At 41.0% G+C, this 25990-nt stretch overlaps 1 protein-coding gene across 16 annotated transcripts in view; it reads right to left on the reverse strand.

The window, feature by feature from the left end:
* Window positions 1-9800: 9800 nt before the first annotated feature.
* Window positions 9801-25990, reverse strand: part of LOC111244972 (serine/threonine-protein phosphatase 2A 56 kDa regulatory subunit gamma isoform-like) — a 67272-nt gene continuing 51082 nt past the window's right edge. For 8 of the 16 annotated variants that reach the window (XM_022792623.2, XM_022792625.2, XM_022792627.2 and 5 more), the window contains 6 exons: window positions 24338-24488; window positions 23242-23698; window positions 22115-22321; window positions 21568-21801; window positions 11843-11938; window positions 9801-11141 (listed from right to left, as the gene is read on the reverse strand). In XM_022792623.2, the coding sequence (XP_022648358.1) occupies window positions 10995-11141; window positions 11843-11938; window positions 21568-21801; window positions 22115-22321; window positions 23242-23698; window positions 24338-24488 (1292 nt within the window). In that variant the 3' untranslated portion in view covers window positions 9801-10994. Of the gene's footprint in view, window positions 11142-11548; window positions 11711-11842; window positions 11939-12398; window positions 13571-15118; window positions 19416-21567; window positions 21802-22114; window positions 22322-23241; window positions 23699-24337; window positions 24489-25990 lie in introns of those variants that run through there. The other 8 variants (XR_015321900.1, XM_086981067.1, XR_015321903.1 and 5 more) reach the window with 8 other exon arrangements.

The following is a 25990-nucleotide window of genomic DNA, read 5'->3' on the forward strand; positions in this document are numbered from 1 at the left end:
TAGTGAATAAACTATTCGTTTACAAAAATACAAGAAAAATGTTTATTTTTAAAGCTTTTGCAACATCACCTTAAATTTTGAAACAAAAAAAAAGTCACAGTTTGACCTATTTACTATTACCCATTTAGTAGCAAAATTTAAAGTTAGCGATTATCATCTGTATGAAAATTCCAAGAGGCATTTCTCCCAGCTTGTCATACACGTTATTTCGTAACGGTGTAGCTAGATGATAATATAAAATACGTGATATCTGATAAGAAAGTTATGATCTTATACGAAGCTCGCTGGCTATAAAGCTATCTAACATTTATTAGCAAAAAAGAACAAGTGAAGGTTCGTATCGTGTCACATATTCCGGTAAGCGTATTGCTTAAAGTAGATATCAAGGTATACCCCATTTCTTTGTGTAGCCTGAACGTATCGTTTTGTTGTGGTCACGTATATATGTAGTACATCAAGTCTTACCTCTTTTTTTTTTTATCTGATAATGACTGTATAAACAACAGAACTACCTAATAATAGCAGACAAGAACTTAAAACGAGAGGATTAAGGGATATTATGCCAGTGCTCTCACATGAAGTTTCTCCAGGCCATTTAAGCTCAGTGCCCAATCTGTGCTAACTCGGTAACGCCTGTGGTATTGAAAGGTAACACTGCCCATAAAGATAAACAGATGTTTCTAAACTGTTAAAGTTGTAGACACAGGTAACCGGGTGGAAGACGAGTAAATTACCCCGAGACTGCAAGTCAAACACCTCAAACCAATAATTGTTACACGACTCATAAGCTTCGTATATTTAGTGGCGTAAGCTGGGATAATGTTGAAAATACAACGTAGTCCATTGATCAGAGCCCCTATTTTCAATAACACGGCTGAAGATCTCATCTAGAAGTTAGTAAGAACATTTTCAAATTAGAAGCGTGATGGAAGAGTCCATGAACGAACCACTCAATAAGGAAACGATAGATTTCCGCTTGCATAAGAACATCTTCAATTTGTTGTTATTACGTCTTTAGGAATTGTTCCGTTGAAATACATCTATTCAGCAGTACAGTAGACCGAGTGACGGAAGGCAAAGACATTCTTCAGCTAGCTAATACAGGGCTAAAGATTTATTTCCTTCAAAGATTTGTCGATGTATGTGGATGATATGCGATGGTACGCTCTAGCCTCCTCATTTTCCTGAATTTCCCTATTTTTCTTCTCCTTAACGGATGCAGAGAACGTGCATCACATATGAATTATAGCAGGACACGCCTAACAGAACTGAGTCAAGGCAAAATAAAGCGCACATGAATTTAGAATACTGGTGTCGGTGGTAATGCTAGAATTTTAGCTTCCGACTTTCTATCTTCTCCGTTTTTAAATCTCTGTAACCAGTCTTCTCTGTATCTCCCGTACGGTATAGTGATGTACATAAGAAGAGCAAACGAATGGATGAGAAGGTAGAGAAAAATAAACCAACTGAAAAGGAACGACAGGGGTTAGAACGACAGTTGTAATAAACGACAATAAAGAAGAGAAGGAAAAACAAGACCAATAAAACGGGACCGTGAAAAGCTGGGGCAGAAATGATACAGACCGAATCCTTTAAAGCGAATACCAATATAAGCAACCGATTCCGTATCCTGTCTTATACAAGCCCTAACCAACCACTGCCGTTGCTCGAGTAGACCTTTTACGGAAAGGACGCGATGTGAAAGGAAAACTGCTTTTCCAAAAAAGATCCAACTACGATACTCGTATGAGAATCGGAGATTTTTGTAGTATGTTAGGTCGTTAGCATTGGAGCTGCCTACTCCGATAGTATCAGGATAATTGTTTATTCTGAAGGCCCTTATTGAAACTAAATGGCACTTCCGCTTGAGAAACAACTGGTGCTGACAAAGGATCTGCCAAAAGAGTGACGCACGACTGTGGGATCCCGCAGAGTATCACTACTTCATCAAATATAGGTCACATACGAGTCTAAATCAAGAATTTCCGTCACGCTTTATTTCTAAGACTGTATCTAAATCAAAACAGATATTTCAACGAAATGTTCTATAGGTTCCAGAAATGTTATCCCTAACGGTCATGTAATAATTTGTTAATGGTAACCGTGCGTTAAACGATATTGATAAATGTAAGCTTGTTAAGGTGTCGCCTAATTACGGTATATTTAAAAAATTCCAACGGGAATAAAATTTGGGCTGACAGCATGTCCAGAGTCTTAAAAATACAAAGGCCTAAAGCGGCCAAAAGAACTTGAAAGGTGCCAAAAAGGCGCAAAAAATTTAAAAAAGGCTTTCTGGACGACCCAATTAACAACTGAGATTCTACTTCCTAGAACAGCTGTCAATTTCTGTATTAAAAACCTAGGTGTATTAAGAATAGCTTTCAAAGCTATTTTGATGAATTCTCAAGCTCTTCAAATCTAAGTTAACTAAAAGATCTCGAATCTCTATCAGGAGTTTACTCCATGGAAATCTTTTGCGAATGTTCCAAAAGCCACGAGAGAACTGGCATTAATGTAGACCGTCAATTTTGGATTAAAAAAAAATCTCTCTTAGTACGATTCGTTTAGCAGAGAATGATTGGATCATCTTTGTTCGTATTCCGAATACAACGCACCGTTGCTCGCTATGACGAGTGTTGTTTTGTATACATAAACACTTATTAAATATATGAAAATCATTTTATCAATAATGTAATAAAAATGAAGTTTCGGGAATTGTTTAAAACAGAATAACGTTATTACGGTAGTAGGTTTAAGATGTTCTATTGTACTTACTGTACACTAGCATACCTAGCATCACCGGAAGCCTGATTGGGAAAATTGACAGTACAACGCTACGTTACTTGTCGCATTCGTTAGAGCATAATAGCAATCAAGGTCATCTGGACTTGGATCAGAGGAATAAGGGCTACGATCTGATTTTGTTTTCCTCGACTCAGGCTGTGACCGAAACGCGGCAATGAGCTCATGCGCTGTCTTCTAATTACCATACTATTCGTTGGCCTCATCCATCAGGCCCTTTAGGAATTTCGGATGTCCAATATCATTGATCGTTCGCTTTAATAAAAGTACTTAATAATGACGGATGTAGTTGATATCTATTGCCAGAATCGGCATAAAATTACGCTTGATTCTACTCAACACTACCGCTGAAGTCGCTATCTGTCCTATTCGCTGCCATTTTTTCGCCCGACCCTTCTCTAGCTTGGTCCTTTTCTCGTCTGATTCATATCTCGTAGAAGACGATGATATCCTCCAGGCGAATTTTTTGCTAACAGTAGTAACGCAACTTATCTCTGAAGTACGCCGCACATACTGCTATCTTTCCTGTATGTAGTTCGTGAAAAACGTTCTTTTTTTCTCGCTGCTCGTTTTCATTCCCAGTATCTTCGCTCGAATCCGATAATACATGCTCCAAGAAACCTTATATTGAGCTATCTATTATATTACTAGTAGAGTAGTAAAAAAAAAAAAAAGGTATGAAACGAATATACTGTATATTAGAAATTTCTTTACTTCGTAAAGTATGTAATTTAATATACGTCGATTGCGGTATAATATTTATGGTTCTAACTCACAAACGTACGATAGAAGGTTAAAAGTTGTATGTGTTATTAACACTGCAAAAGGAGGCAATTTTTAGCATCCTCTGTAAGTAATGTTTATATTGATTAGCAAGCAAATTATAAGCGGTATATTTCAACTAAAAGACGAATTTTTAAATTAAATTTAATTTAACGTAAGCAGAACCGTGGTAACTTTGAAAAAGTAAAAGAAAGAAATGAACCTAGTATAACCAGCTTCTAAAACTACGTTTGAGCTTTTAGCCCTCTTCAAATCGTTGAACAAATAAATACTAGCTGCCAAGTATAGGGTCGCTCGGGCAGATTGTTGAAGGTACAATTCCTTGAATCGAAATTCTGACAATTGCTTCAATAATAAATGGACAAATAGTTAATAACCGGTTCGGTATTAATTGACTAACCTACGAATCACCCCATGATGCATAAGAGTTTTCGGTTCGAGCCTAAAGAGTTCGTCAGACGACAGTTATAGCTCGTAGCGACATTATAAAATCGGCCGCTGAAGGTTGGCTATCCGTTCTTGCTATCAGAGCGGACTTCTCGTCGTCCCCTTTCAATATTTCTTTCAATTTCTCGTAGCCATATCGCATTGGTCGGCTACGAGCGATCAGGCCGAACGATGGATACAGCAGCAGTTTTCATCGTTGTCTCCTATTGCTCATCAACCCCAGTCCTCGTCTGCACAGCCCTGGCCAGCAGACTCACGGTTCCGCCATGTCCAGTCTGCTTAGCTCTCGTTCTAATGAAACTATCTTTTCCATCCGTCTTCCTTCCTCTGTTCCTCGTTCCACGCGCTCGAGAACTCAGCTACCAAACGACAGCCAACTATACCCTCCATCGGCGGAAAGAATAGGTTCGTCGAAGCAATAAAAATCAGTTAAAAATATCCGTTCGTTTGACTTTGATCAACCGTTCTTAAAAGGGGAAAGACTGGCTTATCTTCAAGCAGCAATGAGCAAATAGCCTGGCTTGCCCTATCATTTTCGAAAGTCTAAGCAAAATAACGAGTGACAATTGAACTGCTGAACCCGAACAGAGTTCTGCTCAACCCTGTCAATAGGATAATCAAATTTTACCAGATTTTGTTGTGGAGATCGCCGACTTGAATTAGGTTCTTATGAAATATTGAAACAAGGGGCGGCTACCACAACCGAGTGTGACCATAGAACAACGAAATTCGGACCCCTGGAAATGACCAACTTACTTTTTTACTGATTTAAATTTTGTTCTCTTCTATCACCGAACGCACTGCCTTTCATGATACGAAGAAATACTCACATGTTAAATGAGTGACCATATGGCGCATAACAGGGGCCGTCAAGCTGTGTTATATAGTAATTCTACAAAGAAAAAAAGCGAAGCTATAGATGAGCGTTCGCATGATAAGCTGCTAATCTTTCATGATGAAGCGTTTATAAAGAAGGAAGAAGAACTAGCTATAACAATCTATCTAACTCTAAGTTATATTGTGTATCAATTAAGTACTAACTTCTCAAGACAATAACGGCAACCGCAATGAAACAGACATTGTATTGCCTGCAGTAGCAGAAGGAGCACTGCTACAGAGTACAATATTCAAGGGTCAGGAGGGGATAATTTAGCGTACAATGGCTTCTTTTGTCGCTTTCAAACAAAGTTGTAAATCGGATAGGACGTCTTTTCAACTAGATTGAACATTTCTCTGAGTAAACAAAACGTTTTCGGAACCGACTCGACTACTTGTACGACCACTGACGTCCTGGCAGCAAGCTGTACGATCATCCGCTTTGTACTGTGGATACGCCTTCCATTGGTTGAAGCTCGAAGACGCTGAGAAAACCCGAATTTCAGACCTTTAAAAGGATACCTGGGAATACTTGAGAGGGCTCCCGAAGATCCAAGCTCAGTCATTCCTGTGGTAATGGCTGCATATTTCAAATAAACATACAGACGTTTCGAAATGTACAATACAATGTAGGGATTAAATAAATCCCTACTCTACTAAAAGATGTTCTTTGTCAACCCAATCTACTAAATCTTCTAAGTGCTAACATCTTCATATAAAACAAGCCTAATCTCGCTTTAGATCTTAAAAGCGAATGTTAGTTTAAAAGTAGGCGAAATATATGAAGAACGGCTTTTCGTATAATATATCGAAAAACAATTTGAATTGTGTAGTGCGCAAATAGGTTTGTAATACTTAGGAGGAGCCAGTTGCGAAAGAGCCTCGTGCTTTGCTGATACCCTAAATGACAACTTCCTGAACTAATAGTTCAACAAGAGTTTTCTTTGGCCCGGGCTATTTTCGTGCCGAAAGCCCATCGCTAATAAGGCCCACGCGGTTAACTTGGTGGCCAATGTACCTCCACTTTCAGTCCAGTCCACAGTTTCGCTCCATTAACAATCCGAAAAATAGCCTAATCTAATGTGAGACGCACTAAGTCCTACAGAAGAGGGTGCGAACTCTTATTAAAAATACCAAGCTATTAATGGTCACCTAGAGCAAAAGTATACGTCAAGAGAAAATTTTTTGTCCAGCTAATGCTACTGGCCAATTGAAATCGCCAAAATTCTGACAGTAAAGGTCACCTGAGCTCCCAACATTGCATCGCCGTTAATGTATCTACTTTGCTCTACCAGAGAGGATATATTTGATAGCTTTGTCAGCTTGCAAACTGCCGGACTCTGCAACTTAAGCAAGATTGTTCATGAGGTCCTGCTGGAAACATTTATGCGTTTAACATGTATTCAAAACATACTTAGGCTAATTATGAACATAGTTGTGACTAAATGTTGATATTACACAAAATGACCATGCCCATCCCAATTAATTTTGAACACTGTGCGAGTGTATGACTAATGTGACAGGAATACTGCATACTAATTTATGGAACGACGAGATATGATGACAGTCACCGAATCTAACCCGAAGCTGTAAAGCCTGTACGTAGCCCAGCTATGTTACCAGATTACCTTTTCGGCTGGCAACTAACCGTATATTTATGCGCGTCGCTTTGCGGTCACTGGGTCCTGCTAGGGACATCCCGCAGCAATGGCGCTGATTCCACTATGATTATCTCCGTTACCCCGGCTTCCGCCGATACATTTCCCCTGCTGCGCGTTTCTCCTTATACCCAGATTTCATGTTTGCACAGGTCTGCACATCCCACACCCCCTTTGTGTAGCTTATTGAAAGCACAAATCCGGTCATGATCTGGAGCAACAAGGGTCTCACCGGTTCTGCATATGGACTGTTAGAGGGACGTTCGTTCAAGGGGTTTGTATAATGATACTATCATACCATGTAGCCTAAAAAAACAGTGAGAACTTTATGAAACAGCCGATAGCTACCGACCAGGTTACTTCTACACCGGCTCTTCTGACGGCGATCTGCCGTCGGCTATCACATCAGCAAATCACAACGGTGTTTTCTTTGCCGGGTTTTTCCTAGACACCTATTCTCTTTTTTTTTGCGCTAACTGGATGTCGGGATAAATCTTGTTCCGTCCGCTGATGTGAGCTTCCCCATTGCCCTAGCTTCCTACAACGTTAGGACATCTCACGGCCCACAACCTCCTCCCGTCTGATTGGATGCTTTCCGAATGCCGGACACGTCCGTGTCCATACCCGCCGGCCAAAGGACAATAGTCTATGCAAGCTCTCTTCTTTTGCCGCTTTGCATTTCAGAAAACCTGGTACATACTTAGCGACGAGGGCATAATAACTGTAAGAGCTTAAATTGTTTGTTCTCATTATTACTGCTGCCTTCTCTGAAATCAATTCAGCCCTCACTTTGTTAAATAAAGTTTCGAACTTTATGTTCGGCAGCGCCGTTAAGCATTCCATCGTATGGCCGGTTCTCAGCGCGAAGCGAACCCTATCTACGTGCGGACTCGAACAGGCAAATACGTTATCCACGAAACAATTACGGATACATGTTTCGTGTCCCCTCCTAAACTATGTTGACATAAATAAAGGAAACCGTAACAAATATCTTCTAAAAGAGCAAAGGGATGAAACATTACATATATGCATTAAATTGTCTGGTATAATTTAGTTTAAAATCATCATGGATCTGTTAAATTAAGCAGTGACCGAACGCGCTAACTTAACGTGTTCAAATATTGCCTACCGATAATACCCTAACGATAAATAGTTCTTAGTATAAGCCATGTGTACATGAATTCAATCGGCTCATTGTAAACATTTATCTGTCAATGGAAGAAGGAGTCTCTTTGCTTGATACAGCCGGTGCCCCAAAGACCACCACCAGGCTTCGGTTCAATGATCGAAGTTTCCGGCGTGGTCGTTTTCCATAGCACTAACATTAAGCGATTGTTAGATATGCGGTGGATAATAGTTCGTACCAAACGAAAATAGGCTCTAGTTAGACCGCCAGAAGGTCGAGCCACTCAATATCATAGTGCGACCTGCTATCGTCTTCTTGATCCTGCGCTTTTTTCTACGTAAGATGTATCGTTGCGTCATCAAAGCGTGAGCACCGAATCAGTGAGGCTCTCTATTCTGCTTCCTCCATGAAAGACAAGCCTAGTGAGGTAGGTGCTTACCAAAACGTAAGCACTACTGAGTCGTGCTAGACAGAGCGGCGGAACATCGTCCACCTATCAGCCAGATCGACTAATTTCATTGGCATATTCCGCTACATGACGAGGTCAGATTGCAGCGCAAGAGTTAAGGACGACTCAACCTCAGTTTTGCTTTACCGAAATTTCCTCTAGTTATTCCCTGTGTGCTTCCAGGGTTTATTACAGTGATGAGTTCCCGCGTCATTTGCCTTGGGAATCGTCGATACATGTAAGAGATCTTAACCCTAGAGTGCTGCCTCTAATAATATCAACAAGGATCTAATATACTCTAACGTTGTAAACGTAGACTCGGGAAAATAATATCCACGTGCCATACCTACACATCATTTTTCAGCTAGTACCACCATATCCCACAAATGACCCTCTTACAATTCTAAATTTATCCTTTTTAACAAAAATCATATTGTTACATGTCATTATATTAACAAAAATTACATATATATATGTAATTAATTCGCAGCATAATAATAAAGCAATTAATTCGTTATTATAGACGTTTTCAGAAAATAGAATACCTATAAAATTCTAAAGCTTATTATAACGTTACATAGTTCTACAATGTGTCTCTGAATAAAATTTACGTTTCCAATCTAGGTCAGTACAAGATTTATTTTTCACTTTTAATACGTAAAGTTTTTCTTTGCTCAGTGCTTACGTCTAGTTATAACGACGTGCCACACATGCAACCCAGAACCCTACCTAGCAGCATGTCGGCATACTGTATTAGGTGGACTTTCCCTAGGCTCTATTTATTACAACATTCGTCGGTGACAGAGTCGCACTATTATCTTTTTAATTGTTTCCTAGTAGCTTTATGTCCTTCCTAGTTATTTCGCCTGGTAATGGTTTGTTGACGACCGGTGAAATTCGAAGCGTTCCATTTACTTCACTGATCAGAAAGCCTGGAACTCACCGTGGCATAGCCATAATGCGAACCTCGTTCATTCTTAGTTAGTCATATACGACTAACTAAGAATACATATATAGTATAACTAGAATGATAATCCTATCGCCAGTTTTGTGTCAGACTTTCGGGTGTATAGCTGTGCTTTGGTCCAAGTAAATTGTATGTATGTGCGTGCAGGCTCGTGTACCAATAACATTTGCATCTACTTCACCGTGAAGTGTTCGACTAGAGACGTTTGAATTAGCTCAACTCGTTTCGCGGCAGTTGCAGTATAGGCCCGGAGCAGAGAGGCAAAAACAAAGCCGACGTTTATTGGGTATCATTCAATTTAGTCGGCTTTCAGCATTCACAAGCTTACTACAACAATAATTTCGTTTGAATTACACATATTTCCTTGCCGGGGCAACTGGGAGAAAACAAGTGATCTGAAAACTTTGACACAGCTTGGAAGATTTACTATGAATACCGTCATCAGTTTCAACAAACGCTAATTATATCTGACCACACACAATTAATAGACTTGTTAGTCGTTGGCGTGATGGTGTTTATACATACATACATACATATATTCAGTTGTTATTTTTCCAAGGGGATAGAACAGGACTTCCTAATCTAGTTCGAAAATTCACATATCAGCTAACGGAGAAGAGGACATCGAGTTGGACATAATGATGTTATCGTAGTTATTAATAGGTGTGCAACTGCCAGAAAAAATGATAAATATTAATATTATAATTATAACCTTTATTATTATCGTTATTATTGCTATTGCATCGTGCTGTTGCTGTGGCGTTTTTAGGCGTCGTCCAGCTCGTATTTGTCGTAGGTCTATATACGTGTCTCATCCAGACACAGCCATTGCCCTTGTGGCTTTCCTCATATAATAAACGCTATGCTTAATAAATATCGCATGCATTATAAAGAACTCTTATGCCTTTTCACAGCCGTCCGATTATCCGTCGCTCGCCCTCGGATCTGGTCTCTCTTTTTCTATTTAAGACATTGAGAAAAATGAAATTTTCCCTTCTCTTTCGACTTGTGTATAATCGACGTCAAGGCGTTTATTACTGGCCTTTTGTGTAAGCTTTGCCGCGAACTGCAGATTAAGATGACCGACTTGTTATTAGTTCATGATTTTTTTCCGTATTATTATTATTATTATTGTTGTTAAATTCGTTCAAGCATTTGGGGGGACTAAACCCCCGAAACTGCTTCGCCTACCACAGAATTCGCGCTTTGTTCCGGGTTCGTTCAGCACTGCTTTCTGTAATAATAGTAATATACATCTCCTCCTAAACGTCTAATTATATTGTGTAAATATCGTCACGAACTTAACTTTCTGGTGATATTCGGGTCATAATATTAGTAATATCATTATTGTTCGATAATATTATTATCACTAATATTATTATTATTATTATTATTATTATTTTTATTAGTGATATATACAACATTGCTGTCTGAACGAAATTCTCTACACAAGTGTCTGCTCACTGCGTCCCAATGTAGAGTGATTTTGTCTTTCTCGGGGAACTTATCGTTAACGCAATATTCTCAAAATTCAGCTCAACTTATAGCAAGTTTTATCTAGTTCCATCCAGTGCTTTCGTTCTACCCGACGAAAGCTAATGTCGCATACAGCTTTCTATCTCCATGAATGAAACGCCGCTTCGAGTAACTATCGTGTTGGCATTGGATTCATTGTCCGCAAAACACGGGCGTGAACCCCGTTCTCGCCTATAAAGGGTCATATCAGTTAGAACCTTTTCCGGTATGCTCAAGATAGCATTCCTCGGTTCTGGCTTTCTTCATATGGTCTGGAACATCTCGGATCTGTTTACTTGGAAGGTAGGTACCTTGCTATGTTCGATACAGGGCAGCCCATGTACCAATATTCGTCTACTTCTCCCATCAGGCCTATTTCACCTGTGTAGGTCTGAAGCCGGTAAGAGCTTGTTGAGTTTCCGAGCTCATCGGTAGTGTGCTCTTACGACGGATGAGCGCCTTGGCACCCGAGCTAACAACGCCCGCCGATGATGAAGCCCCGCCAAAAAGGTCCAACTCCTAAAAGCAAAACGCGCCATGCGACGTCGAACAAACACAAAGGTACAATAATCAAAAAAAGAATAATATAAACAATGCAACAAACTTTCTCTGTCGTGCAACGACGGACATTGCAAGGTCTGCTTGAAAAACGATCAAGAACTCGGCTCTGAAAAGGCCTCCTAAATAGGAAATATCAGTTCTACTTATTAACAAAAACGTGCGACGGCTAAAAGAAACTTTGAGCTCAACAGCAATAGACGACCGAGTGAAAAATACGAAACCTAGCATTCTTTAGGGCACTGTACTTCATATATTTTAATAACATTCGGTACGAAGTGAACTCACTATAGAAGGTCATAGTCAATAAAGGAAGGAACAAGCCCTTTCAGAGTTAATCATAGGGTCCACAATTAGTCTGATACTTGCTAGTTCGCTTTACAGCAAGTAGTAGCAGCAACAAATGTAGTTTCGCAGAAGAAGTCGATCCAGGCAGTTGAGGTAGGTAACGAACTTGCAGTAATATATATACAATAGATGTTCTAGTCCATTATACACTCGACAGGATCACGATGGTGCCGTATGCCTGTCTACAATCATGAATGCTTCTGTTATAGATTCGACAATCAATTGTTGTTCTTAAATCCGATCTTGCTGCTGCTGCTGCTGCTGCTGCTGCTGCTGTTGTTGTTAAACCCTTTGCTAATGGCACCCTACACTACCTGTAGCTTAGAAGCGAGCAGATCATGCAGTGGGCTTCCAGGCTCCGACGTCAGCAGCTGTGCCTGCATGTCCAGCTCCAGAGCAAGCACATCGAACTGCAAAACACACAAAACTACACGTAAACACGCGAGCGCACAAAAACGACTGGTAGATATCAAACGGGGCCGTCAACTATTACCACTAAAGAAAGTAAGTAGGTCAACCTAAAATTGCAATGTTAGAGATACTTAAGCATTTCCTCGCGGAGCAAGCTTAATGAGCTTATACGTGCCGGATCAAGGACCCCATCACTAGCTAATAAGTTGTTGATGGGCTAAGAAACTGTGCTAGAGTCCTAACTACGCCAAAGGAAAGTTTAGACGCCACGCGATGCTAGCTAACTTCCGAAACTTATAGATATCGTCTAGGAAAAATGCAGTTTGCCTATCGGTACCAATTAAGTCCAGCCTGAAACGGTGTTTACTTCTATTATACCACGACTATACTGGCTTTAGGCACTGCAAGTGTCCTAATTCTATCTTGCGCAACAACCTATAGAAAAAGGGCACAATCTAATTAAACATATTAGCCATTTGCTTTTATTTGTTATTGTCATGTTTTCCATGGTTCATCGTTCTGTTGTGGACGTTGGTTGCTTGTTACTGTTGTCGAATATCTAGAGTATCACCACACGGAACAATCGAGCCACGGGGCCTGTGGAGTTCCTTAGTCCCTGGGTTAACTTCACCTAGTTTCCTCGTTTATCATCATTAATATCGCTATCTCGTCTAAACCCACGTCTTTCCGCATTCGGCTAACATGGCATGTTTCACTGCCCTTTGTTTGTCCATTTTCAATCATCGACCTCATAATGAATTTCGTCTGCAAGAACCTTCGTCTGCTCATTATCAATTACCGTTTTGTGTTACCTGCTATTCGTAGTTGTAGCTGTTTGCAGTTACGTTTCGTTGATGTGTTTCATTAACATCTTCGTAGTTTATCTTCTAGTGCTTATCTGCTCCTGTTTCTCTTTCTTCTTTGTCGTCTGCTAGTAAATGTTACATCACGGCTGTTTTTCTATAATCGGCTCTGTATTGTGTTGTTACTGTTCGTGTTGATACTGCTGTTTGTATGCCTGTCTGTGTGTTTGTTCATCCCGTAACTATCTATATGACACACAGGAAAAACCGTTCTCGAAATCAGAGGCGACCGCAACAGTCAAACAGAACAGGTTCAGTTATCCCTGGCGCATTTTCCTGCTTTCATTGTCATCTCATTTGCTGGCTAGCTCCTTCAAAACTTGTCAAACTCACATCAGATTCTATTCCATTTCGTCCACGTGCTTGCCTCATGAAGGCTTTGCATGACATACACACGACGCTGCATTTGTTAGGCGCCGAAACAAGAGGAGATTGGAGAGTCGTCGTGGGCTGTTGTGATCAACCAGCGAATTGGCTGCGGCGCGAACCAATACGACCCAGCTACCAGTTGATCGTGTCTGTCTCGTTGACGATTTCCCTTTCTCCCTCCCTACCTTTGGGCATGTAGTTGTTCTATGCTTCTCTCTATGCTGTCGTCATCATCGTCGTTATCGTTGCTGTTGTTGGTGTTGCTCACGTGTTCTCACGCACACTCACGCATCTGTTACTACCTGGTCGCTTATCAAGATCGGGCTTCCTCGACTTTGTGGCTGGCACAGGTTTTCGATCGTTCTAGTGCTTGCTATGACGTTGCCAATTGGCCACCTGCTGAAATAACGTGCCGTAACATCACGACTCGCTAGTCAGTATTACTCTTCGTCTCCACTAAATACATATATATATATATATATATATATATAGTAATTAAACTTGAATGAGAGGGAAATGAACAAGGATGAGCGGAAGGTGGCCACCATCGTTGCAATTTCGCCGCCCTATCTCCAGGCCTATCTAAATAGGATATTCAGATAGGGAAACGATAAATGATCGTGTCGAATATAATGTTACAGATGTGTTGTAGGCCAACACAGACATGCAAATACACCGAATGCGTCCTCGCTGTTGTTCACAGAAACTAACAGTCAGACATTCGTTTTGGGTTTTTTGGGTTTGACGTTTTTGGGTTGAGACAGCCATTGACAAACAACTCGCGGCTACTTCCCATACCGCATTTTCATATCTATTGCTGTTCGTCTACGGTCTATTGTTATGGCAGTTAATTTCCTTAATTCATTACTGTAGGCTGGCATAAGAGGAGAAAGAATTCCATCTATCAACCAGGCGTGCATGAGTATAGCCTTTTTCGGTATTATTATGGTATTGTTTTTGTAATTTGCCGCGCCACATTCCGACTGAGAGATTCGAACGGGGAAGACCTGCTATGCAAATCGAGTTATCCCTGCCATGCGAATTAGGCAAGCCATTTAGAAATTGAAGAACCATCTTGAATGCTCCAAATGAGCTTGCAAAAGTCGTATACGTATAGAGAGAGAGAGAGAGAGAGAGAGAGAGAGAGAGAGAGAGAGAGAGAGAGAGAGAGAGAGAGAGGCAGATTGCTTTAACTGATAGTTCAGCGAGGATTTTGACCAAATCTAATCCTCCTCGACGCCATATTACCCATCCCGAATCTATTTGCCGACCCCGGTTACCCTGTGGTTAGTTAGCCCCTCCGCCCCCCTGTCCTCCTGCCCCGTTCCTTTCCTCCCGATTTTGTTGGTGTGTCTTCGATTGAACTGATTCGAATTTTTCGTCACCGACCAATCCAGTTTATTGTCGCACGTTGCGTTAACCATAATCATCGCTCTTGGCATCTTGTCCAGACGACCTTTGTCTTGCCAACTGCACGCCCGTGCTAGCAATCGTCATGTTCTTGTATTCTATATTGCAGCTAGTAGTTCTTTATTACGGGTGCATTTTCTTATTCTGTGTTATTATTGTAATAATCATTAATACAGCTTTGTCAGTCCCGGGGTAAGGAGCCTTGCTTCGCTCGCTTAGTAGTATTCACCTCTAATTGGTTTTCCGTTTTTTTCCCGTAACGCAATTGATGTCCGTCTACTACCACGTGATTAGTTCAACATTGCCACCATGGCCATTATCGTCGTTCTAACCGAATTTGCGAGTTGAAGCAAAATCGAGTCGTCCACCTCAGCTGCCCAATCCCCTTTTCCTCTCATACAACGCGACTTTCTATATATATATATATATATATGTTCTATCGTCTAATTTATTTATCGATTTACTTTCCTCTACGCCTGTTGATTTACTAGTTCATTCGTACAATTAATGTTAAATATATTCATGACCTTACGATCGTTATTGTTATAATTGTTCTTATTTATTATTATCTTTCGTATTATTTAATCAGCAGCTCTACAGTTGGTGTTTCTTTCGGTCTCGCCTTTTCTCTCTCGGGTTCCTTTGACATGAGTTGTGTACGTATGTGTGTATGTGTGTGTCACTCTCTGTTAGGGTACAGGAAAAAAAGGAGTAGATGACAATTATGATCCTTCATCCTCCTTTTCATCTATCTCATTATTATCATCATTACTATTATTATTACTCTTGCTATTTTTCACGATCGAACTCACTCGATCCGCCTCTGTGGCATTCTGTTTTTCAGACTCGTTCCCTCTCACACAGACACACCCTCGTACTATCGTCTAGCCGTCGCCACGTCGATCTTGTTGCCTTTTCTTTCCTTTATCCTTTCACACCACCATCACCATGGTCTCTTTCTAGCCCTCACTTGCTTACGCTCCCGACACTCGCGCTTTTCATTTATCATTATTCTTGTACATAGTATTTTTTATGACTCTCTCGGCACAGGTGTCTCGAACGCCGATGTCCTGCCTTGTCTCCAATTACCTCGAGGGTACGCGTTTCCTCGTTGATCTTTTTCTCTGTGGCATTCCCTCGACCCCTTCATCTAAAACCTTTACCAAGCTATCAGATGCTTTTCTTTGACCCCTCTACAAACAACTACGCTTCTCGTTATTGTTAATATTATTACCGCTGGCTATATCCTGTTAGCCCTCAATTGCTTGAATCGTCAGCCACTTCGTGTCTTCTATTATCATTCAATCTATTTCTTGCAATTGCAGATACAACTGTGCTACCTTGAACAGCAGCGATTGCTAACTAGTTTTTTTTTTTTTCTATGTGATTTTTGTCCGTATGATCGGTCTATATGGATGTATGAGTGTATCTGTGGAGCCGACATACTCCGTCCCGCATGGCGGGGAGTGGGGGCAATTCTTCGACAGACATATGCCAACGGCTTCGAAGTCCAACGCAATCGAGGAAGTGACAAACGCGTTCGCTTTAATTACAACGATAATAATTAATGGTGGCTCGACTGCTAGGTGCTTTCCAAATTGCTGTCTGTGTAGTAAACTCCCTACCAGTCACGCTGAACTTTCGACGTAACTTTCACGATATAATTATTATATTAATGTAATTGCAGTAATAATTATCAACTGAAATAAAACTATCATTAGTTGACAAACAAATAAATAATGTATCGAATAGCAGCAGCAGCAGCAGCAGCAGCAGCAGTAGTAGTACGTTAATAACATATTACATAGTTGAATAAGAGGTAATTATAATCGTACCGCAACGATCCTGATCCTTTTCCCATCGATTCGTTGCTTTGCTCAGAATATTTCTACACGTCTCTTACCGTTATTTGACTTTTTCCTTCTTACTAATAAATATTAATTCCCTATTATAATAAAAACTAATATATCCCATTTAATTATAACGTAATTACCAAGAAATGAGCTTGCTCTTTGTGACTTACTAGTAATAACGTCATCCTCGTTACCATCGATAATAGAATGATCAATTGACGCTCGCAAAAGCCGTCCCTCGCTCGATCAGTGCCTAATGTTAGTCATTAAGCACGACTGCCATGACGTCCGTCGTGCTCTTCCCATTGTTATCATTGTACTGTTGTCAACATAAATAATTTCTGCTATTATCATCATCATCATCGTCGTCGTCGTCGTCGTCATTTTTCATCCCTATATACACATGTTTCTTCACTGCTATGATAATTCTTCTTGTCATTTAATCAATAATTGTTGCAGTAGTTCATAATAGTAGTAGTAATAGTAGTAGTAGTAGTAGTAGTAGTAATAGTAGTAGTAGTAGTAGTAGTAGTAGTAGCAGCAGCAGCAGGAGCAGCAGCAGCAGCAGCAGCAGCAGCAGCAGCAGCAGCGTCTCTCCTTATCATAGGGATATTTAGTATCAGGATATTGTGCTGTATGTGTTGCCCGTTGTCTGATCACCAATTCTCCTCGTTTTCCATTTGACTTCTCTATTTAGCACTCATTTCTACACTGTCACGTTTTGTTACTGTTTCTTTATCATTTGTTGAGTTGCCACCGTCCGACCAGCAGATACGGGAGAGTAAAGCAGTCCTGTAGTAATGGTACCATTCGCACAAATTGGCATAACCGACCGAGCACGGAATAGTTTCGTTACCGTGCATAAAACAGTACTATTATCCGCTTCGTCCCGCCAGTGTCCTGCTTCCCGCCGTTCATTCTCGACTCTGTCATTCAGCTTCCTTTTGGCCCTACTTCGTTACCAAGCCGCTCGTCAAGCTCTGCCTTCTAGCTTAGTGAATCTATCATCATTGTTTCACGCCTTCAACGTATCGATGTATATCCCCACAACCAATATATAGCAACCCTATCAGATGTCTAACTGACGGGTACAGTAAAATTGTTTCAATAGTCCCGTAAAGTTTTGGCTTCTCATAGGCCTAGCCTAACGTGCATTATACTGAAGATGGCACACGCGTTTCTGCCGTAGAAAGAATCGCTTAGCTCTTCGGACCAGCTACGAAGAAAAACATGGCAAAAACAAGAAAAGTCCGTCATCTGTCGAGTTGCGCCCATTAAATTACCTACTAATTAATCAGTAAAGCCGCAAGAAATGTTTAGCAACAGATGTTTTGTAAACATCTGATCTGGTCTCCATATTTTTATCAATCGTGTATGCATTGCTGCCCATCACATGGATCTTCTCGCTTCTATTTCGTACGTTTTTTTTTTGATGGCATTACTTTTACAGAGGTTTTTCATTCATCATCTCCAACGACTGCCCTTCATAATTTAGTTCAACGACTATCAGTAGAATAAAATTTTCGTATCTGATGGATAAGCTGGTAGCTCCCAGAACTCTCGTTTGACCATACCGTTTTCAAGAGATAGCTTGTAAGGCCAACCTACCAATACCGACTTAGCAAGACAACCCGTTCTCTAACCCAGTCCGTTTCTCTAACGCAGATTGAACACAAAAGTACAGCACAATTGGAAAAGTGCAAACGTAACTGCGTGCCTAGTTTTAGGTTTATCTGTGATCGGAAAATGAAATTACCATTCAGAACGTTAAAAGCGAAACAGGTCACGAGCCTAGGGCAGGGGCATACAAAAGACAAATCAAGGAAAGCTACACAAAATCGATGTAATGGAGCTATATACACATCTTTTTTAGCTTTCCTTATCCCAAAGACTCAGAGAGAAATGGCCTTGTCTAATTACCATTAAGCATGTGCCAGAAATGTCTAGGACAAACCGATTTGCAAAAAAGCAACTATCCAATTCTTTACTATAATACCGGTCGTTACAACACCTGCTCTTTCTTTCCATTATCCCACAGAGGCCAGATCATGCGCTGTGCGCATGTACATTCGCTCTGGCCGCATTTATACACGGGGCTGTTAAGCTGTGGCTCCTTACGATAACGTCTGACCAGGACATGGGTGCTTTCACCTGGGTTCAAGGACACCGGATGTGAACGCACCTTCCCGATCCGTTTCCTAACCTCCTATTACGCCACCATATATGGGCTTACAGCTTACTGGCGATTCACTGAGGCATTGTACCCCCTGCTAATTGATTGACGGTAATAGCCGACGTCTCCTGAAGGTCGTGTCGTGTCCACGACGGCAGCTCGTAGGCAACTGTAGGCCACTTGACATTTCTCTAGTCCACTCTATTCGATATTGGTATCCATTTATAATATATCATGACAATCCGTATGCATCCATTGTGGCTCGCTAGAGTAGCGATTGCTGTATGAACCTATCGCGTAAGGTTTCGTTTCGTCTTAGTGTACTTCATAGACTCGACTTTAAAAACAGAATAGTTACGGCGATAGTACTACTCCTCCTTCCGCCAGGTATAGCGGTGCTCGCCTTTTTCCCGATTAGATAGCCTGTCGACCCAGTAATGCTGTTTCCGTGCTGGTATGACGTGGGTCGTGCGACGTGAGGTGGTGTCTCTTCTAAATATATGACGCGCCAACCCGTCGTTCAGTGATCGGTTTCGTTTTCTACGCGTCTTTCAGCTCGTTCGAGAATGTTGCCGGATTCGAACATCGCATTGCTTCGTCAACTCTTATCTGTTTCCATCCACCCGTCTTCCTAAATCCTGCTGCTGTTGTTGTTGTTGTTGTTGTTGATGCTGATGTTGTTGTTGTTGTTGTTGTTGTTGTTGTTGTTTGCTTTTCCTTCCACTCTGCGATCCACCTGAATCCACATTTTCGGTTCGTCATGCTTTCACATTACCTCAGTCTGCAGTTGTTGCTGAATGCACACCGACTAGAAATAGACAGAGAAAAGAGAAAATAACACAAAGACAGCACAACAACAACAACAACAACAACAACAACAGAGAAGAGAACAACAACAACAACAACAACAACAAACAAACAAAGCCTCGTGTCATGACTATAGGGCCACCTATTCAGCTGCTGCTGGTGCTGCTGCTGTTCCCGCCACAGAACTAGGCCACACAGGTTTACTATAGATCTAGAATCAAGTCCTTCGTGTCTCTTACTATGCTTACTTGTTTTAAGCTTGAAAGTTTAGGGTTACTGAGGTCATTTAACTATGACACTATAAAGTTTCTACAACTAGAAGTAGAAAAAACGGATCCAAAATACAAGCAATATTTGGTCAAGCCTTAATACACTATGTCCCTGCTTTTACTAAAATGTTTTTCAGTTTTAATAAAGGAAAAAAAAACAGGTCTTTTAGCCACTAACACTTGATTAGCAGCTAGTTGATTCTCTGACATGAAACATTTTTCACTATCGAGAAGTAGTATCAGCTAGTTATGTGCCCAGTGGGTTACCTGAAACTACGGGCCCAACGAAGTTTCGACAGCAACAAAGTAAGTCGATTTAGCATAAAAACCAGACAACTACTACTACTACTACTACTACTACTACTACTACTCTACTACTACTACTCTACTACTACTCTACTACTACTACTACTACTACTACTACTACTACTACTCCTACTACTACTCCTACTACTACTACTACTGTAGTAGTAGTAGACTACTAATACAGTCCTCGTTAGCCAAAGTAATCGCTCACCCCTTGTCAATGTATGTTTTCACGGGCCCTCACAGAGACCATCACAACGATTCTAACATCTACATGGTCAGGGGGTGAGACCTAATAAAAAACCATTAACTGATTGGAAACACATCAGCTTTCAGTTAAGTGATTCCACAGTACAATTTCATATCGTTTTTATTGATTTGTTCAAATGTTTTGACTAAGCGTCTTAAATAGGGACGTTGGCTATCACCTTGAACGGATGTGAACGTTTTCCTTCAGTGATACTCTTTATCTGAAGGCTCTATTCCGCTATTCGGAATATTGTCACAATGTATTCAAACAATATTGAAATTTTCCAATTTAGTTCAGACCTTCAAAACGATTTTTGTTTTAACTGTTGATATTGAATTTTGCAATAAATATGGACGGCATTACTATTGGCATCGTGAGCCTGTCAACTTTCTACTGCCGACACTAATCGCTGTTGGATAACACCAACGAAATTTAAGTTAACAAAAATCTTTTCCGATACTAACATTTGTCAGCTGGGCACGCGCGGCACCTTGCACAAGTGTACGTTCCACCTGCGGTGTTGTCGATTTATAAACCGAGTTGTTTGTTTTACCAGCCCTGCCCTCAACCCCCTCAATTTTCTCGCGCCTCCTGGATGCTTCCTGCGTCCTGTACTATAGACCAGTCGATAATAGGAACCCACTCGATCACCGCCTACGCCAATCCAATTAACTATTTGTCTATTTGTTTACGGGACGCGAGTTTCCTTTACAAAAACGTTCTGCAGTAGGATAAGCTTTTGGGTGGCGTTTACTTTCAGCTTGGCCCGGCACCGTATGAAGTCTGGGGTAGCTAAAGGGAACGAGTCGATATGAAAATTAGAGTAGATCCTACACGATAAATAGGCTCTTTGGCCTATGCACTCGAACGATGACAGTCGGTTCTGGTTCACTCCATCAGCATTATTGCTGCGTGTTTCGCACAAGGGTTCACCTATTTGAGATTCACTTGCCCGCACAAGGCAAGCAATCATAGCCCTCATATTTGGGAGACGGAGAAAAATGTTACAGGGATCGATAGGCGTCGTGATTTTGTATCACAATCCTTTCACGTTTGTGCTTTTTTTTAGTGTCAGATTGACTCCTGTCTGCAATGTATTACTCATCTCGACTGTGTGATCGTGGTAACGGGCGGGGCCCTATTCATCAGGTGTGTATCATTGGTAATCTAGCAGGATGACCATTATCGATATATTAATAATAATAATAATGCTAATTACTTGACACTGATAGGTGAGTGAATGATGTTCGTAATGACAGATAGTGGTAATGGTGATAGATTGATGATGGTGTCGATGTTCTCGGTCGGACTCGTTAGCCGGCACCCACCTGCGGGTTCTGGATGGCCATCTGTTGAACTTTCTGCCAGAATTCCTGGCGCTGCTTTTCCTTGGTCTCGTCGAGTCCGCTCTCCTCCTCAAACTTCTTCACACACTCGTTGAACAGCGTTTGGTTAATCTCCATGAACTGCTTCAAGGCTCCGTAAATAAGCCCATAGATCGTCTTGTTCCAATGACTTTCTCGGTTTTTGTACAGCGCGGGAAACATAATAGGCAATATTTCCTATTGAACGAAATAACGAACACGATACATACGTTGATTTTCCATCATTGTACTCTTCTGTTGAATTTTCACGTTCAGACGGTTAGGGAATACAAAATATGCATAGATCAGTTCACACCATTAGAATGCTTGTAATCACGCATATGATCGACGATGACACGTTCCAGGTCTAGGTGCTTTTTCCTATTGATCGCTTAAGTTCATTTGCTGGTAACGACGCTACATTTAGTCACTGTTCTATTCCGCGAGCTACAGAGCGCGAAACTACGACGTAGCTACTATCATAGAGTGCCCTACAGAACATAAGACTTACATGCACATTGTCCGAGATGAGTGACATGATGTATTCATTGTTACAGTAGTACAAGGCCCTTTCGGCCACCTGAAAGTGTGGCGAACTGACACAGCGTGCCAGCTGTTTGAAAAGTGGGACCTGAATTTTTTGAAACTCTGCCGGTTCGATGACGTCCAAGATCTCCTCTAGCTCATTCAGAAACATCACCTCCTTAGGACTGTGCACCTGTTACAGATGTAAACAATCGGCAAAGAAGGGTCGTTATTATGATAACGGCAGAATAGTTTAATGACCACGTTTTTTCGCGGCTTTGCGACGACGCTACGATAAAGGTAGATTTATAATTCTTTTTTGCCCCCTGCTGGGCCTCTGAAGCCTCGCCTTTTATTTTGCAAGGTACGTTTTGCAAAGGTTCCTATTGATATAATAATAATAATAATAACAACAGTGGAAGCTAGATGAAGACTTTACGTTCCTGGCGTCTTTTCAAAGCTGACAAGAAGCCGATCCGGTCCGAAAATCTCCCGGAAGTTTCGATGATTGGTCAGCAATCGCAAGATAACATTATGTCAAACGCCAACTGAGTCAACCTACAAACGTACTTCTATAGCCAAAAGAATATCAACTGAAGACCGCATTGCAGGCCAAGAAAATGGCATCAGACGGTCTAGGACACTACCGTCAACAGTAGAAGGTTCAGTATTTTGCACGATTTTATCAAGAAGAACTTAAGAAAAAAGTGATAAAACGCTAACTCGTCATGTAGTAGGCAAATAATACGTATGGACGTGTATACGGAACAACTAATAAAATGAAATTGCACACGCTCCAACTCCAAGGATCTATTGAAAATCATTTACGGTTAACAATAAAGATATCTGTGAACATTCGTACTATCTCTAAATACTATAGATTTCTTGAATCATAGGATGGACGTCTCAACGCCTTGATTTAATCAGGGAACTTACGGTAATAGTGTAACGAGATCTTGATTTATATCGGCCTAATGGAACAATCCCAGAGCAATAAAAAAGAAATGCAGTCCTGCTGCGGTATTGCCTCATAAGTCGACCTAAAAAGATTTTCATCTACTCGTAATTTGTAGTCATTCGCTATTTATTAGACCGACACTTTTCAACCATTACCTTTGGCCAGAATTTGAGTAGCGATAAGATGACCGGCTTCGTCAGCGAGGGATCTTTCTCGAGGAATTGTACAACACAATATGCCAGCTGAGGATGGTAAACTGATAGTGATTTGACCTTGTGTAACGGCATGAGAACTTTTAGAAGGAATACTTTGTGCTCTTCTTTCAGTGGTAGCGCGAAACCATTGATGATGGAGCCGAGAATCTCCAACAGCTCGGCGACCCCGTTGTGCCGCTCTGTCTCATAGATGAATCGGTAGAAGATGTTGTTGATCTGTTTGCGAATGTAGCCGCGAAGAGACAGGAACTTGCCGTAGATGCGGTGCAGTGTTGTCTTTAGAAAGTCACGCTCGCGCGGGTCTTCGCTATCGAAGAGCTCGAGCAGCTGCAGAACAAACCGATGATCAATGCACCTTTTGGCGAGCGTCGGCTGGAAGTTTGCTGATTCAAGGAACCTATTCGCGAGACGCAGCGTTCGGAACACAGGCGATTTCATACATAACAAACGAAGCACACGTTAGTCACCTATTTACAATGTAAAATCACAGGATGAGAATGAATCGAATAAGGATTGTCGTTGCATGAAGTATGTTCGTACAGTAACAATAGGAATCGAAGAAATATGGCTGGCGCCAAACTTTCGATTGAAAATAGCGTTAAAGATTATTATCCGTAACATCGAAATTAATTTCATCCAATCCCAAGAAATGCAAAAATCCCTAATCTAATTCCTTTGATTTTTGGCCTTACAGTAAAACATGGGAGCCAGTTGGTCTATTCCAATACAGTCGCTAAAAACAGTCGTATAGTGGACAACCTGGCTCTATTAGGACGATCCAAACGAATCGGATAGGATTATGACGTGACAGTACATAACGATTAAGGATCAACTTGGCCAGTCCTACAAATGAACTTCACGGCTTCTGATTGATAAAGCCTTTTCTCATTTTAGCAAGTTTAAGACGCGATAAGCGATTCCATCGATCCAGCATATGCCTTCACTCAAAGAGACAACACTACGCGCTCGAGTATTGTCTATGTCAGGTCGTAATACCTGTATTCACCTAATGTTTACTGCGGCCGCCGACTCGTACCTGAGAAAGAGTTCATAAACAAGCTGGAGATGCGGCCAGGCTGCCTCAAGTGTAGGCTCATCCTCTTCAGGGTCAAACTCAGCGCCATTTGGATTACTTGACGGTGGCAGCGTCCGGAACACGTTCGTGGCAAACATGCGCGTTATCTCGCCTAAAATAAACATTAAAACACCAAATAAAACTCATCACCGTATATACTTATTGGTCCCGATATGGGTTTTTTTGGTAAGGTTCGTTCATTTTGTTGGCTTTCTTGCTCCACCAAAATTAAAAAAAAAAAACAATTGTTTTTCGTGAAGCTATATCGACCTTGGCACACCGAGAAGATCTGTCTGTCGCTGCGCTATGAACCTAACTTTTTTCTCTCAAATCAAAGGAGAGGATAGAAATATACCAGCTTACTTTTCATCATGGTGTCGTTTATTGGTATGGCATTAGGTTTGTTAATTGATGCTAACGTTAGATGATCAGCTGCCGCTTCCCCGGTTCTACCTGACGTCAAACGTCCGCTTCGGTCGGACCGCATGTCGCAGCCACTCGGCTGCGAGATATTTTATGTCCGGCAACTTTTTGACCAGTATCATTGAGGAATTGGGTGGATTCGCTATACCCAGATCCAAAGGTACATATTTATTGATTCAATATTAATGAGACCAGACAAAAAGTACAAGCAGATTCTTTATTATTCCTCCATTTCTTTATTATATCCTTATTTTTCCGCTCAGGCGATAAACCTCGGCAATTGAATGTTTTTGATATTCATATGGACTGGTATTTAGCGAGATCTTGGGACTTAACTTTGCTTGTTGATGCTGCCAAAAGTGACAGACCCAGTTTGTGACCAGATCGAGACACCCGACAATTAGATTGTTACGTTCACCCAATGATGCGACGTCCGCGATATATCGACAATATTGAAATCAAATGCTGCGAATAGATCTGCGGCTTGCCACTGACTCTCAGCAATTAGTTGTCCACTCTAGGAACTGACTTCGTTTGTTTTAATTTATCTTTATTTGGCTTTCGGAGAGGTCTATAATGACCTTTTCGCCCTTTGACAAAGCACAAATCGCTTCAATTAACGCGAAAATGTAACCTTGCTTTAGTATAATTTTCACTGATTAAACCGAGTACAATTTAAGAGCTACTATGTTATTGTGATAGTAGTTGCTTATGATACATCCCTTGACGTATCAAACCGATATGAGTGCTTCAGCTAACAAGAGATTTCTCTTATTTGTATGTTACTAGGAAACTTACTTTTTTTAGTATATTATTAGTCTCGTAGTATTTTTCGGTGCAGTGGAATAGACCTGTTGTCCTTACCAAACGATTTCCCGACATGTACCACTCATCTAAGGGTGCACATCGTCTCTTTGACGTTCATATAGAAGCGACGTACGGCCGCGTCAAGTTAGATAATGCGGCCGTGTCTTGGTGTTTCGACTTGAACCATATATTCTCTTAGCATTGGTCTTTTTAACTATACAAGTAGAGAAGCATTTGTTCGTCTGCCTAATTGCAAACGGTTGATCGGCACATTTAAGGATGAATCTCTAAAAGCATCACGGACTCACGCAAATCGAGGTTGTAGGGAAAGGATATGATAGCGACCGAATATGTTAGAACATTTGAATTAAAATACAATGATAA

The sequence above is a fragment of the Varroa destructor genome, unplaced genomic scaffold (genome assembly GCF_002443255.2).
Source record: "Varroa destructor unplaced genomic scaffold, Vdes_3.0 BEIS01000002.1, whole genome shotgun sequence".
In the NCBI taxonomy this organism is placed as follows: Eukaryota; Metazoa; Arthropoda; class Arachnida; order Mesostigmata; family Varroidae; genus Varroa; species Varroa destructor.